This window comes from Balaenoptera musculus, chromosome 6, assembly GCF_009873245.2.
Source record: "Balaenoptera musculus isolate JJ_BM4_2016_0621 chromosome 6, mBalMus1.pri.v3, whole genome shotgun sequence".
Taxonomy (NCBI): Eukaryota; Metazoa; Chordata; class Mammalia; order Artiodactyla; family Balaenopteridae; genus Balaenoptera; species Balaenoptera musculus.
Genome location: NC_045790.1, coordinates 48,201,514 through 48,216,166, shown reverse-complemented (window position 1 = coordinate 48,216,166; position 14,653 = coordinate 48,201,514). Strand labels below are relative to the sequence as shown.

The 14,653-nt window shown below is 42.7% G+C and overlaps 1 protein-coding gene across 2 annotated transcripts in view; it reads left to right on the top strand.

Annotated features, from left to right (window-relative positions):
- ADAMTSL1 (ADAMTS like 1) overlaps positions 1–14,653 on the top strand; it is a 1,026,618-nt gene that overhangs the window by 865,395 nt on the left and 146,570 nt on the right. For both annotated transcript variants that reach the window (XM_036856350.1, XM_036856351.1), the window contains one exon: positions 797–1,925. In XM_036856350.1, coding sequence (XP_036712245.1) covers positions 797–1,925 — 1,129 coding nt within the window. The remainder of the gene's footprint in view (positions 1–796; positions 1,926–14,653) is intronic.

Sequence of the window (14,653 nt, the reverse complement as noted above, 5' to 3'; positions counted from 1 at the left end):
CCAGCGGCAGATAGGCAGTAAAGCCCTCTGAGGGCATTAGGCTCGTGAGCTCAGCTGGAGGTGGGAAAGGAATCTTAATTACATGTGGCCAGGCAGGATGCTCTTCTCTGCTAGAAAAACAGTTTGCAGGAGGTAGAGCAAAGTTCACTTGCTGGCATATGGAGATCTGGAAGCTGGAGTCAGCATGTTACTAATGAAGCCTAATGTTACCCACTCCAGTGTTTTAAACGAAACAGATTTGTTTAATATTAATCCCTAGAGGTGTAACACTTCTGGGGTCTCCTCCCCAGGTATACGGGGACCCTGGGGCTCTGCAGGACCCAAAAGAGATCCATTCTCCTTCTCTTTGTCCTCTGCCTCTTTTTATGATGCTGATTTCTTTTTCTTTCTTTTTTAAGTCCTTTTAATGAGAGGAACTGTCTTTCCCCTGGAATCGCCCTCCATCTAGAACCCCGCGTCTCAGCTTCTAGGGGTAGAAAACCCCAGCAGCGTGATAGCAGGTTGCCTCACTGCACCTCATTAGCTCTCCCATGATTCATTGCGGCAGCAGCTTGATGGTCCACAGCTGGTAGCCATTTACTCCCATAAAACAGAAGGTGGTAAAGGAAGGCCCTGCCCAAAGCAAACTCTGAAGTGCTTTCCTTCCCTCTTCTCTCTTTTGTCCCCCTGGCTCTCTTCTCTTTGCCCTCTCCTTTTCACTGTCTCTTGTCACTGCACCCACTGTCCCTTTTCTCTCTCCGCTCTCCGCTTCTCTTTCTCCATCCATCTGCCTTCCCTTTCACGGCTGTCATTCCAGGGCCCGGGCGGCCATCCACAAAGCACAGCCCTCACATCGCGGCAGCAAGGAAGGTATACATCCAGACCCGCCGGCAGAGGAAGCTGCACTTCATCGTGGGGGGATTCGCCTACCTGCTCCCCAAGACCGCAGTGGTGGTACGCTGTCCCACGCGGCGCTTCCGCAAGCCCCTCATCACCTGGGAGAAGGACGGCCAGCACCTCGTCAGCTCCGCCCACGTCACCGTGGCCCCATTTGGGTACCTAAAGATCCACCGCCTCAAGCCCTCTGATGCGGGTATCTACACCTGCTCGGCCGGCCCGGCCCGGGAGCAGTTTGTGATTAAGCTCATTGGAGGCAACCGGAAGCTGGTGGCCCGGCCCTTGAGCCTGAGGAGCGAGGAAGAGGCCCTCGCGGTGAGGAAGGCCAGCCCGAAGGAGGCCCTGCAGACCCACAAACACCAGAACGGGATCTTCTCCAACGGCAGCAAGGCCGAGAAGCGGGGCCTCCCTGCGGATGCCGGGAGCCGCTATGATGACCTGGTCTCTCGGTTGCTGGAGCAGGGCGGCTGGCCAGGGGAGCTGCTCGCCTCCGGGGAGGCCCAGGACTCCACAGAAAGGAACGCGTCCTCAGAAGAGGACCAGAACGCCGAGCAGGCCCTTCTGCACCTGCCCTTCACCGTGGCGGCCGAGCAGCAGCGCCTGGACGACATCCTCCGGAACCTCTCCCAGCAGCCCGAGGAGCTCCGCGACGTCTACAGCAAGCACCTCGTGGCCCAGCTGGCCCAGGAGATCTTCCGCAGCCACCAGGACGCGCACCAGGACGCGCTCCTCAAGCCCTCCGAGCGGGGCATTCCCCCAGTGGCCATCCCTCCGCATAAACACGTGTCTGGCTTTAGCAGCTCCCTGCGGACCTTGTCCCCGGGGGAGGGCGGGGGCAGCTCTCGCCGGCCACACCGTAAGCCCATCATCTTGCGCAAGATCTCGGCCGCCCAGCAGCTCTCAGCCTCCGAGGTGGTCACCCACCTCGGGCAGACCGTGGCCCTGGCCAGCGGGACACTGAGTGTGCTTCTGCACTGCGAGGCCATAGGCAACCCAAGGCCTACCATCAGCTGGGCCAGGAACGGAGAAGAGGTTCAGTTCAGCGACAGGTGAGCTTTGCAGCTACCCGGTCTGGGAAGGAGGAGGGGCAAGGGGCCACACTGTGTGGGAGACACCCTATCCATGCTTCCTTCGAGGTGTTTCCAAGGGTAGGGCTTAGAGCACTGGGCCTCAGGGATTGCTCCCATCCTGGGTTTCAACCCTCTCTTGGCACTGATAGACTGTTGAAGCAAAGACAAGGTATTTAATTTTTCTGAACTGTATGTTCTCATCTTTATAAGGTAATAGTAAGAATGCCTACCAACCCCAGTCCCCGTAGGATCCCAAAGATTAATGAGATACTCTCTGGATAGCTTTGAACTTTTGGCAGAAAAATGTCATTCCAGGCCAAGGCATTATTCCATTACCATTTTGTGAGATGAACCACTGAAAATCTTGTACACCAGGATACTGTCTCTGTGTGTGTGGTCCCCCAGGGCTGGGGAGAGAGTGCAGCCAGCACCTGCTGCTTCCCGTGGGTGAGCCCGTCCTCTGTCTGGGCTGGACAAGGCTGTTTGTTCCAGAAAGCTTTTATTCCCCGTCGGACCTGTGATGAATTATCCTAATATCTCTTGGTGTCTCTGTTTTGATGTGTCTTTACTGGGATGACAGCATATATTACTTACTGGTTTCCTTGGGCCATGGCCATTCATAATGTAAAATCAATAGTGATAGGAGAGGTAATAATAACAACAATATTTTTAATACTATCTATGTGCCAAGCAGCATGCCATGCTTCCTATGGACATCCTCTTTAATCTTTCTAGTGGCCCTGACAACAAAGATAGCTGCCATTGATTGAGTAGTGACTGTCTTCCAGCCAAGTGTAAACTGTTTATGTGCTTCATCTTACTGACTTCTAACAGTAGCCCTAAGAAGTAGGTATAATTTTTATCCACACTTTACGGAAGAGGAAACCAGTCTAGCAACTTGCTAAAGATCACGTTTATTAGGTGGCAGAGCCAAAATATGTGACAAAAATAAGATGGGCAGCGAATAGAAGAATCAGTCCATGGATGAGGGAGGAACCTTTAAGGTCCTCCGGCCCAAAGTCCTCATTGTAACTTTTTATCTTCTCTGAATCCATGGAGCGTGCTCTTTTCATTAAATCTGCTTTGAAATACTATTGTTCAGCTAATCCTCTTCACTGGCTTGCTAGCTTTGAGTGAGGAAGGAAAGATGGCAGGATTTATTGTGCCAGGCAGGGTGCCAGGTTTATTTATATGTTACTGCATTTGTTCTTCTGACAGTCAATCTGCAAGATTGACATTATCCCCCAGTTTCACATAGAAAATTGAGGTTCAGCAGCTCACCCAAGGTCACACTTTAGTAAGGACCAGACCGAGGACTCAGTATCAAGTTTATTTGATTCCAAAGAGTAGTTCTGTCTACTCTTCTGAGACTTGAACAAACATGACTTTGTCCATCCTGCCCACATCTTTTGTGCTTTTGAAATGTCAATAATATTGCCTCTCAGCCTGAGCATTTACAGATTAAATAGCTTTAATAACAATACTAAGCATTTTTTCTTTGACACTGTGCTCAGTGCTTTAAAGGTAATATTATCTTGTTTAATCTTTAAAAAAAACAACAAAAAAAAACCCTACGGGGTAAGTACTGTTATTGTTACCACATCAGTAATTAAAAAGCTGAGGCACCCACACAGAAGCACTGGAGACAAGGATTGAATGCACTATGTTTTGAGAGCCTGTGGTGGTAACCTCTCCTCTTGTTTGCTTCTTGGTCCTCCCCAGCTTATACTTTTCCTTGATCAGCTTAACTGCTATGATCCCTGCAGTTCTTTCCAGAAATCTTTGTAAGTAATTTGTGGGTCAGGCCAAAGCTGCAGTAAATCCCCTTGAGGCCACAGGGGAGAGAGACACCTCCGGCATCAGACCCCCAGGATGATGGGTGCTGATTGAAAGTGGTACCCTGGTGCTCAGGTGCGTGCTACAGTGGAACTCACCTCTGTGACTGTACCTGTCACACCTGTTGTGCCCAAATCATGCCATGCCTTCTACCAGCCAGTCAGTTTCTCAAGTGTAGATACTGTTGCATTCATATCCCCTGGCCTATTGCCCAGGATTGGTGTTATTGAGATCAAAGGGGGTAGCAGTTGGCTGTGTGAGGGAAAAGATGGGAATTAACATTTCTTGACTAACTCCAGATATTGTGCCCCCATGCTAGCAACTTCCATAGCCATCACCTCTGTTAATGTCCACTGCAAGGTGTAACATACGAACTGATATCCCTATTTCAGAGATAAGGAAACCGAGGCTCACCATAATTAAGGAAGTTGACCAATGTTAAATAGCTAGTAAAAGGCAGAACCAAGAGAGCAGATTCAAACCCAGTCCTGCCAACTCAAGCTCATGCTGTTTTGAGTGACTAAGTTCATGTTTGCATGTATCTCCTGTACTTCACCAGGGATACCAAGTTATCTCAAGATCCCTGCTGTTTTCTAGCAGCTTCTTCCAGGATCCCTTCCTTTGCATAGTGACTATTTCCTCCTAAAAGCTGTACAGCAAGACAGCCCATTGGGGATGGGGGAGGGGATGATTAGGACTCTGCTCTGCCCGGAACCGCAGGGAGAATATTGAGGCCATGGCTTACTCAGGGGTCCTGACAACTTCCTTGAGTGCTGGAGATTATGAAATCCAAGGATCAGGGCCCATCTGGGTCACTGGTGACTACAGGAAAGATGTGGAGGGGGTTAGGTGAGGATTGAGGGCTTCGGGCTGGTCTTGCCCTTTACTTTCCATGGCCTTAATCCTTTCGTTTTAAAAATGAGGGGGGGGTGTAGCAGATCATCTCTGATCTACCCCCTTCACTCATTTGTAGAAGGCCACAGAAGGTTAAAACCCATATGTTGGTGGAGAGTGGGGAGAGCCTTGAGCACGGTAACTTCAAAATTTGTCATACAAGTTTCCAAGTGGTCCACAAAACAGGGATTCATTGATCACGTGAGTTTGAGACATGCTCGCTTAAAGCTAAACAGAGGTATTTACTGCCGGACTTTACTTCTATTTTTTAATATAGTAGTTGATTTTTTTTCTTTTTTTATTATAAAAGTAATGAAGAGGCTATAAAACAATTCAAATAATACCTGCGTATGTATAGTAAAAGTGCAAGTCTCCTTCATGCCCTCAATCCTATTCCCCAGAGGCTGTCAGTCTTAATAATTCGGTATTCATCCTTTTGGAATTTTTATATATTTTATTGTATTATATATAAAACACATACACACATAGGATTTGTGTTTTGAATGGGAAATTACTCATGGTTAGAAGTTTGACTTGATTTTTATTCAACAACATGTCTAGGAAACATTTCAGAGTAGTATGTAGGGGTCTGTATCACCTTTTTCAACAGCTGATTACTGTTCTTGAATGTATTTAACTAACCCCCAGGTGAAAATGATTTTGGTTTTTCCATGTTTTAACTCCTTTAAGCAGTCCAACATGGGTTGTGACTTTCCAAGTGGATGATATAGTACTCAGTGTTTTCCAAGTACTTCTTTGATCAGTGAACAATTTTTTGGCCTAGTAATCTCAAGGATATCGATAATTCTTGAAATACTGCTTAGAAATATGACTTTTGCCTTTTAATTTGCACCTTAATGGGCATTGAGAGTCTAATGGCTTTAAGATGAAGAACTTTCAACAGAATCTTGCTAAAAAAAGAAACATAGCAGCCAGGTGCTAAAGATATGAAAAGTTGAAAAGTTATGAAAAGATATGAACAATTGTAGGCCTAGGACAGCAGAGGGCAAATCCTAGGTCTTGAGTCACCAGGACATTGGTGAGAGTGACAGTGGAGGGTACATTCAGAAGGAAAGCACATGGGGGCCATGAGCAAACAGTATTAAAATTCTTGCCACTCTCAAGACTTTTTTCCAGATCTAGCCTCAGCAGAGCTTTTTAAAGCAAGTTAATAGCACATGGTAGGGAAAAATAAGAGATTTCTGTTTCTGATCCTTGACATCATAATTTTTCCATTTTACTTAGCTAGCCAGTAAGAAATATGGCTGGAGCTTACTTTTCTATGCAGTTGTCCAAGTGGAGTTTCAGAAAATAAAATGGATGCATCTGTACAGAGCACACAGAAGGCACAGAAGTGCCATTGGGACTGCTCTGCTATGGTTGTTGGTGACCCCTTTTGTGTTGGGTTTCATTGCTTGTCATCATTAGTGCGTCTGGTAGCGGTTCCGAAATGCTTATTAATTTTCAAACAGAGAAGTGCTGAAATGCCCGGTGTTATAGTTCAGTTAGTCTGTTTTTGTTTAGCGCCCAAATCCATCTTTCTGAAAGAGTCTGCAAGCTTCAGCTGGCTATTGGTCTGTAGGACTTTGCAGATATATTAAAGTATACTCTAAATAGCCTGAGCCAGCAAGATAGGTCAAGGTAGAAAGAAAGTGACTGAAGTCTATTACTTCTTGGCTTTTAAATATGCCAAAGCTTGATTTGAAAGAAATTGGTTTTCAGAAAGAATCACTAACAATTCAGATAGTACTGCATCTCATCAGATATATAACTTACTAGTTAAAATGAATTCACATCATTCTTAGAAGCACATGCCAACTTCTTAAGCAATCGTTTGCAGGATGTCCCTAAGTGTATTATGACAGACTGGTTCTTCTTAATTCCTACTTCTTCCTTTATTTCACAAACTTTCCCATGCTTACTCTGAGCCAGACCCTATGTTAGATATGAGGGATGGAGGAAAAGGAGACTCATTTCCTGTCAATGCAACTCAAAGTCTAGTTTGGAATCCAGAGAAGTAAATGCAGTGTTTAAATGCTAAGAGAGGGGTATGCATATTTATTCATTCCATAAATATTTATTAATCTACCTATCATATGCCAGATATACACCTACTTGCTAGGATATTGTGATGAATGAAACAGAAGTCCGTGTTCTCTTGCACTTTACGTACATTTAGATATCTGCTGAACTGGCACACATCAGAAAGATCTTTCCTGATCATTCTAGCTAAAAGAGCTCTCTGAATCATTCTCTAACCCTTCAACTCTATTTTATTCACAGAATTTCATCATCATCTGACATATTATATATTTATGCATTGATTGCCTGTCCATTAGGGTAGAGGCTTTCTTTACTGCTGTGTCCCTAGTGCTGGAAAGAGTAGCTGGCACTAAACAGGTACTAAATAAACAGTGAATGAATTAATGAGTGAGTGTGGAGCAAGACAGCAAACACAGAAAAGGACATAAGAAAAATATCAGATGGTGATAAGTGCTGGGCAGAAAATGAAACAGAGCTTTGATAAGCAATGATCTGGTGACCACATTAGATGGGTACTCTGAGGAGGTGACCTGGAAGCCAAAAGCTGAATGATGACCAGTGTTCAGCAATATGACTTCAGAAGGAAGAGCATTCCTGGGCAAGGGAAAAACAGTGCAAAACCCCTAAAGTGAAAATGAGTTTATTGTGTTGAAAGAACCCAAAAGAAGCTCATTTGGCTGGAGTGTGGCAGGCTGAAGGTAGAGGTGATATGGGATGAGGCCATGGGGGCAACCAGAGACCAGGATGAGGAGTTGAGGTTTTAGTGTGAGCATCACAGGGAGATTTTGGAGGGTATTAATCAGGAATGTAAAATGATCTAATTTCCATTTTTATAGACTCACACTGGCTACTTTGTGGTGAGTGTATTTCAGAGGAGCATGAGTAGAAGCTGGGGGCCTCTAAGGGGCCCTTTGCAATCGTCCCTTCAACTCCCCAAGTATCTGTTGGGCATTAGGTACAGTGATAGGTACCAGAAAGTGAGATCATAAATAAGGAAAGGTCCCTGCTCTGCTGAAACTAAGATACACTGAAAGGCTAATAGAGGATACAATAACTTGAGCCTCAAGTTTTTTTTAAACTCCAATGGTCACAATACTTCTCTTAAAACTTCTAAACTTTAAAAAGGGGATACGGGATTCCCTGGTGGCACAGTGGTTAAGAATCCACCTGCCAATGCAGGGAACACGTGTTCGAGCCCTAGTCTGGGAAGATCCCACATGCCGCGGAGCAACTAAGCCCATGCGCCACAACTACTGAGCCTGCACTCTAGAGCCCGCGAGCCACAACTACTGAAACCCGTGCGTCTAGAGCCTGTGCTCTGCAACAAGAGAAGCCACCGCAATGAGAAGATGGTGCACCATGATGAAGAGTAGCCCCCGCTCACCGCAACTAGAGAAAGCCCGCACGCAGTAACGAAGACCCAATGCAGCCAGAAATAAATAAATAAATTTTTAAAAATAATAATAATAAAAAATAAAAAGGGGATAGAGGAGGGGTTCCCAAATTCAGTGTGCATAATAATTGCCAGGAACATGTTAGAAATGGAGACACCCACATCCTACCCTATCCCAGAAACTCTTTCTACAGTAGGGTCCCATCATTTGCATTTTTTTGCACTAAATCCAAACTCAACTTTATTTTTTCATTGTTGTTTTTTATTTTTCTTTTATATTGGAGTATAGTTGATTAACAATGTTGAGTTAGTTTCAGGTGTACCGCAAAGTGATTCAGTTATACATATACATGTATCTACTCTTTTTCAAGTTCTTTTCCCATTTAGGTTATTACAGACTACTGAACAGAGTTCCCTGTGCTATACAGTAGCTCCTTGTTGGTTATCTATTTTAAATATATCAGTGTGTTTATGTCAATCCCAAACTCCCAATCTATCCCTGCCCCCCACCCTTCCCCCCTGGTAACCATAAGTTCGTTCTCTAAGTCTGTGAGTCTGTTTCTGTTTTGTAAATAAGTTCCTTTGTATCTTTTTTTTTAGATTCTGCGTATAAGCGATATCATATGATATTTCTTTCTCTGAGTTACTTCACTTAGTATAATAATCTCCAGGTCCATCCATGTTGCTGCAATGGCATTATTTCATTCTTTTTAATGGCTGAGTAATATTCCATTGTATATATGCACCACATCTTCTTTCTGTCATTTGCATTTTAACAAGCACTACAGGTGGTTCTGAGATCGGTGGTTCAAGGACCACCTTTTAGAAGAGCTGAGAGAGAAAAATGGGGGAAGGTTAACCTCAGAGTCAAATTAGGCACTTGCTGTTTGTTCTGTTAAAAGATGTGGTGGAGACAGACAGAACTCCATGCCTAAATGACACTTAGGAATTTCAAGCGCTCTCCCATCCCCCTGCCTCCTTCCCAGATTCCCACCAACCCACATACTTGCACGTGGGCTAGATTTAGTTCACCCTGAGCCTGGGATTTGAGAGAGACCACGAAGTGCCCATGTGTGGAGGGAGCAGACATGGTGGAAGCTAACAGACTCCAAATCTGCCAATTTTCTGGAAAAATTCCGGATGGCTAGAGGTTAAGATAACTAAGTGTGGCTACCTTGTTCACCCAGAGAACAAAGAAGCAGGACTGGACTTTGTAGCATAACCATCGGGGGTGAATTAGAAAGTGCTTTTCAGGGCTGTGTGCCAGTTGATTGAGAAAACAAGAGAACTCTGCCTTGTTTTCCCTTTGCTTTCATTGCTGAGTCCATGTAGTTCATGTGGATCTGTAATTGACTGGTTCCACCATATTGCTGCCTGCAAAATCCACCAGAAGACAAGTATTCTAGCCTCACTCCACGGTCCTAGTGCATTACTGGCACCTGAGCGGTTTGAAAACATTACTCTTATAGGCCTCTACTGCCAATTTATAACCTAGAAATATTTCACATACAGAAGGCTACTTTAGGTCCCCCCTCCAAGGTTGTTAATTATGAGTTTTTTAAATCCTGCCTAATATTTCCACTCAGTTCATTATGGAGTTGCTTCTGTTTGCCCATCTCACATTCTAAGACCGCATGTAACATATAACATACACTCCTCTTGGGTAAAGCCCCTTCCCCATCCCCCAAAAAAAGTTATTTCTTGTTTGTTCAAAAAGAAGAAAGTTGTCTCTCAAAACAGGCCTTATCTAATCTGAGCTCTCGGCAGCATTCTACACAGGCTGGGCCCTTCTTCTGAAAAACACTTTCTTGCTGCTTTAGAAACCACACACACTTGGCTTGCTTCCTACTTCTCTGGTTATTCTTTCTCAGCATCTCTGTGGATTCCTCTTCCTCTACCCACCTCTTAGCTACCCCCCTTAGGAGCCTCACTGTCTATACACTAGTGATCCCGTGGCTCCAGGACTCCTCTGTATGCTGCTGATTCTCCTGTATCTAGCACAGAGCACATCTCTCTTCTGACTCAGATGTACACTTGTCTACTAGGCATCCTAACCCAGATGCCCCACAAAAAGGTCAACTCAATATCTCTAAAACTAAACTCCTGAATCCTTATCTCAGTAAAGAGTACCCCCATCCATCCAACTTTCCAAACCAAAATACAGGCATACCTTGGAGATGTTGTGGGTTCAGTTCCAGATCACTATGATAAAGCAGGTATTACAATAAAGCAAGTCAATTTTTTTTTGGTTTCCCAGTACATCTAAAAGTTATGTTTACTCTATACTGTAGACTGTTAAGTATGTGATAGCACTGTGTCTTAAAAACCAATCTGTATACCTTAATCTAAAAATACTTTCTTGGTAAAAATGCTAACCATCATCTGAGCCTTCAGCAAGTCACAGTAGTAACATCAAAGATCACTGATCGGGCTTCCCTGGTGGCGCAGTGGTTGAGAGTCTGCCTGCTAATGCAGGGGACACGGGTTCGAGCCCTGGTCTGGGAAGATCCCACATGCCGCGGAGCAGCTGGGCCCGTGGGCCACAACTACTGAGCCTGCGCGTCTGGAGCCTGTGCCCCGCAACGGGAGGGGCCGCGATAGTGAAAGGCCCGCGCACCGCGATGAAGAGCGGTACCCGCACCGCGATGAAGAGTGGCCCCCACTTGCCTCAACTAGAGAAAGCCCTCGCATGAACCGAAGACCCAACACAACCAAAAATAAAATAAAATAAATAAATAAAGTAGCTATAAAAAAAGAAAAGTGCTTTAAAAAAAAAAATCTTTAAAAAAAAAAAAAAAAAAAAAAAAAAAAAAAAAAAAAAAAAAAAAAAAAGATCACTGATCATATATCACCATAACAAATATAAGAATGAGGAAAAAGTTTGAAACATTGCGAAAATTACCAAAATGTGACACAGAGACATGAAGTGAGCAAATGCTATTGGAAAAATGACGCCAATAGACTTGCTCCACGCGGGGTTGCCGCAAATCTTCAATTTATAAAAAAATGTCATATCTGCGAAGCACAAGAAAGCGAAGCACGATACAATGGGGTCTGCCTGTATTTCTAGATTGTTCTCGCTCCTCAGTGGCTCTTTCACCCTCCACTGGTCTCTGTTCTCACTGCCTGTACTTCATTTACCTTTGTCAGCTCTGCATGATTGCAGCAGCCTCCTAACCCTATATTTGCCTTCTCGAGACCAGGGGTTGGCAAATCACAGCCAGTGGCTTTACATTTTTTTAAAGGGCTTACTAAGAATGGCTGTTAAAGGATTATTAGAAGAGCCATTAAAATTGATCCCAGAGCTCTTTGATTAACTTGATTGCACTTAATAAGTGTTGGAGCTGGGATTTGAGCCCAAGTTATTTAAAGGGTTATTAAAGGAATGGCTTATGCATTTTTTATTTTTTATGATGAACCTAAATTTTTTTAATTTTTTTTTAATTAGTCATCCAGTTTATACACATCAGTGTATACATGTCAAGACCAATCGCCCAATTCATCACACCACCACCACCACCACCCCACCGTGGCTTTCGCCCCTTGGTGTCCATACATTTCTTCTCTACATCTGTGTCTCAAATTCTGCCCTGCAAACCGGTTCATCTGTACCATTTTTCTAGGTTCCACATATATGCGTTAATATACGATATTTGTTTTTCCCTTTCTCACTTACTTCACTCTGTATGACAGTCTCTAGATCCATCCACGTTTGTACAAATGACCCAATTTCGTTCCTTTTTATGGCTGAATAATATTCCATTGTATATATGTACCACATCTTCTTTATCCATTCGTCTGTCAATGGGCATTTAGGTTGCTTCCATGACCTGGCTATTGTAAATAGTGCTGCAATGAACATTGGGGTGCATGTGTCTTTTTGAATTATGTTTTTCTCTGGGTATATGCCCAGTAGTGGGATTGCTGGATCATATGGTAATTCAATTTTTAGTTTTTGAAGGAACCTCCATACTGTTCTCCATAGTGGCTGTATCAATTTACATTCCCACCAACAGTGCAAGAGGGTTCCCTTTTCTCCACACCCTCTCCAGCATTTGTTGTTTGTAGATTTTCTGATGATGCCCATTCTAACTGGTGTGAGGTAGTACCTCATTGTAGTTTTGATTTGCATTTCTGTAATAATTAGTGATGTTGAGCAGCTTTTCATGTGCTTCTTGGCCATCTGTATGTCTTCTTTGGAGAAATGTCTATTTAGGTCTTCTGCCTATTTTTGGATTGGGTTTGTTTTTTTAATATTGAGCTGCGTGAGCTGTTTATATATTTTGGATATTAATCCTTTGTCCGTTGATTCGTTTGCAAATATTTTCTCCCATTCTGAGGGTTGTCTTTTCGTCTTGTTTATGGTTTCCTTTGCTGTGCAAAAGCTTTGAAGTTTCATTAGGTCCCATTTGTTTATTTTTGTTTTTATTTCCATTACTCTAGGAGGTGGATCAAAAAAGATCTTGCTGTGATTTATGTCAAAGAGTGTTCTTCCTATGTTTTCCTCTAAGAGTTTTATAGTGTCCAGTCTTACACTTAGGTCTCGAATCCATTTTGAGTTTATTTTTTTGTATGGTGTTAGGGAGTGTTCTAATTTCATTCTTTTACGTGTAGCTGCCCACTTTTCCCAGCACCACTTATTGAAGAGACTGTCTTTTCTCCATTATATATCCTTGCTTCCTTTGTCATAGATTAGTTGACTATAGATGTGTGGGTTTATCTCTGGGCTTTCTGTCTTGTTCCATTGGTTTATGTTTCTGTTTTTGTGCCAGTACCATATTGTCTTCATTACTGTAGCTTTGTAGTATAGTCTGAAGTTAAGGAGTCTGATTCCTCCGGCTCCGTTGTTTTCCCTCAAGACTGCTTTGGCTATTCGGGGTCTTTTGTGTTTCCATACAAATTGTGAATTTTTTTCTTCTAGTTCTGTAAAAAATGCGATTGGTAATTTGATAGGGATTGCATTGAATCTGTAGATTGCTTTGGGTAGTATAGTCATTTTCACAATATTGATTCTTCCAATCCAAGAACATGGTATATCTCTCCATCTGTTTGTATTACCTTTAATTTCTTTCATCAGTGTCTTATAGTTTTCTGCATACAGGTCTTTTGTCTCCCTAGGTAGCTTTATTCCTAGGTATTTTATTATTTTTGCTGCAATGGTAAATGGGAGTGTTTCCTTAATTTCTCTTTCAGATTTTTCATCATTAGGATATAGGAATGCAAGAGATTTCTGTGCATTAATTTTGTATCCTGCAACTTTACCAAATTCATAGATTAGCTCCAGTAGTTTTCTGTTGGCATGTTTAGGATTCTCTATGTATAGTATCATGTCATCTGCAAACAGTGACAGTTTTACTTCTTCTTTTCCAATTTGTATTCCTTTTATTTCTGTTTCTTCTCTGATTGCTGTGGCTATGTTGAATAATAGTGGCAAGAGTGGACATCCTTGTCTTGTTCCTGATCTTAGAGGAAATGCTTTCAGTTTTTCACCATTGAGAATGATGTTTGCTGTGGGTTTGTCGTATATGGCCTTTATTATGTTGAGGTAGGTTCCCTCTATGCCCACTTTCTGGCGAGTTTTTATCATAAATGGGAGTTGAATTTTGTCAAAAGATTTTTCTGCATCTGTTGTGATGATCATATGGTTTTTATTCTTCAATTTGTTAATATAGGGTATCACATTGATTGATTTGCGTATATTGAAGAATCCTTGCATCCCTGGGATAAATCCCACTTGATCATGGTGTATGATGCTTTTAATATGTTGTTGGATTCTGTTTGCTAGTATTTTGTTGAGGATTTTTGCATCTATATTCATCAGTGATATTGGTCTGTAATTTTCTTTTTTTGTAGTATCTTTGTCTGGTTTTGGTATCAGGGTGATGGTAGCCTAATAGAATGAGTTTGGGAGTGTTCCTTCCTCTGCCATTTTTTGGAAGAGTTTGAGAAGGATGGGTGTTAGCTCTTCTCTAAATGTTTGATAGAATTCACCTGTGAAGCCATCTGGTCCTGGACTTTTGTTTGTTGGAAGATTTTTAATCACAGTTTCAATTTCATTGCTTGTGATTGGTTTGTTCATATTTTCTGTTTCTTCCTGGTTCAGTCTTGGAAGGGTATACCTTTCTAAGAATTTGTCCATTTCTTCCAGGTTGTCCATTTGATTGGCATAGAGTTGCTTGTAGTAGTCTCTTAGGATGCTTTGTATTTCTGCGGTGTCTGTTGTAACTTCTCCTTGTCATTTCTAATTTTATTGATTTGAGTCCTCTCTCTCTTTTCTTGATGAGTCTGGCTAATGGTTTATCAATTTTGTTTATCTTCTCAAAGAACCAGCTTTTAGTTTTATTTATCTTTGCTATTGTTTTCTTTGTTTCTATTTCATTTATTTCTGCTCTGATCTTTATGATTTCTTTCCTTCTTCTACCTTTGGGTTATGTTTGTTCTTCTTTCTCTAGTTCCTTTAGGTGTAAGGTTAGATTGCTTACTTGAGATTTTTCTTGTTTCTTGAGGTAGGCTTGTATAGCTATAATCTTCCCTCTTAGAA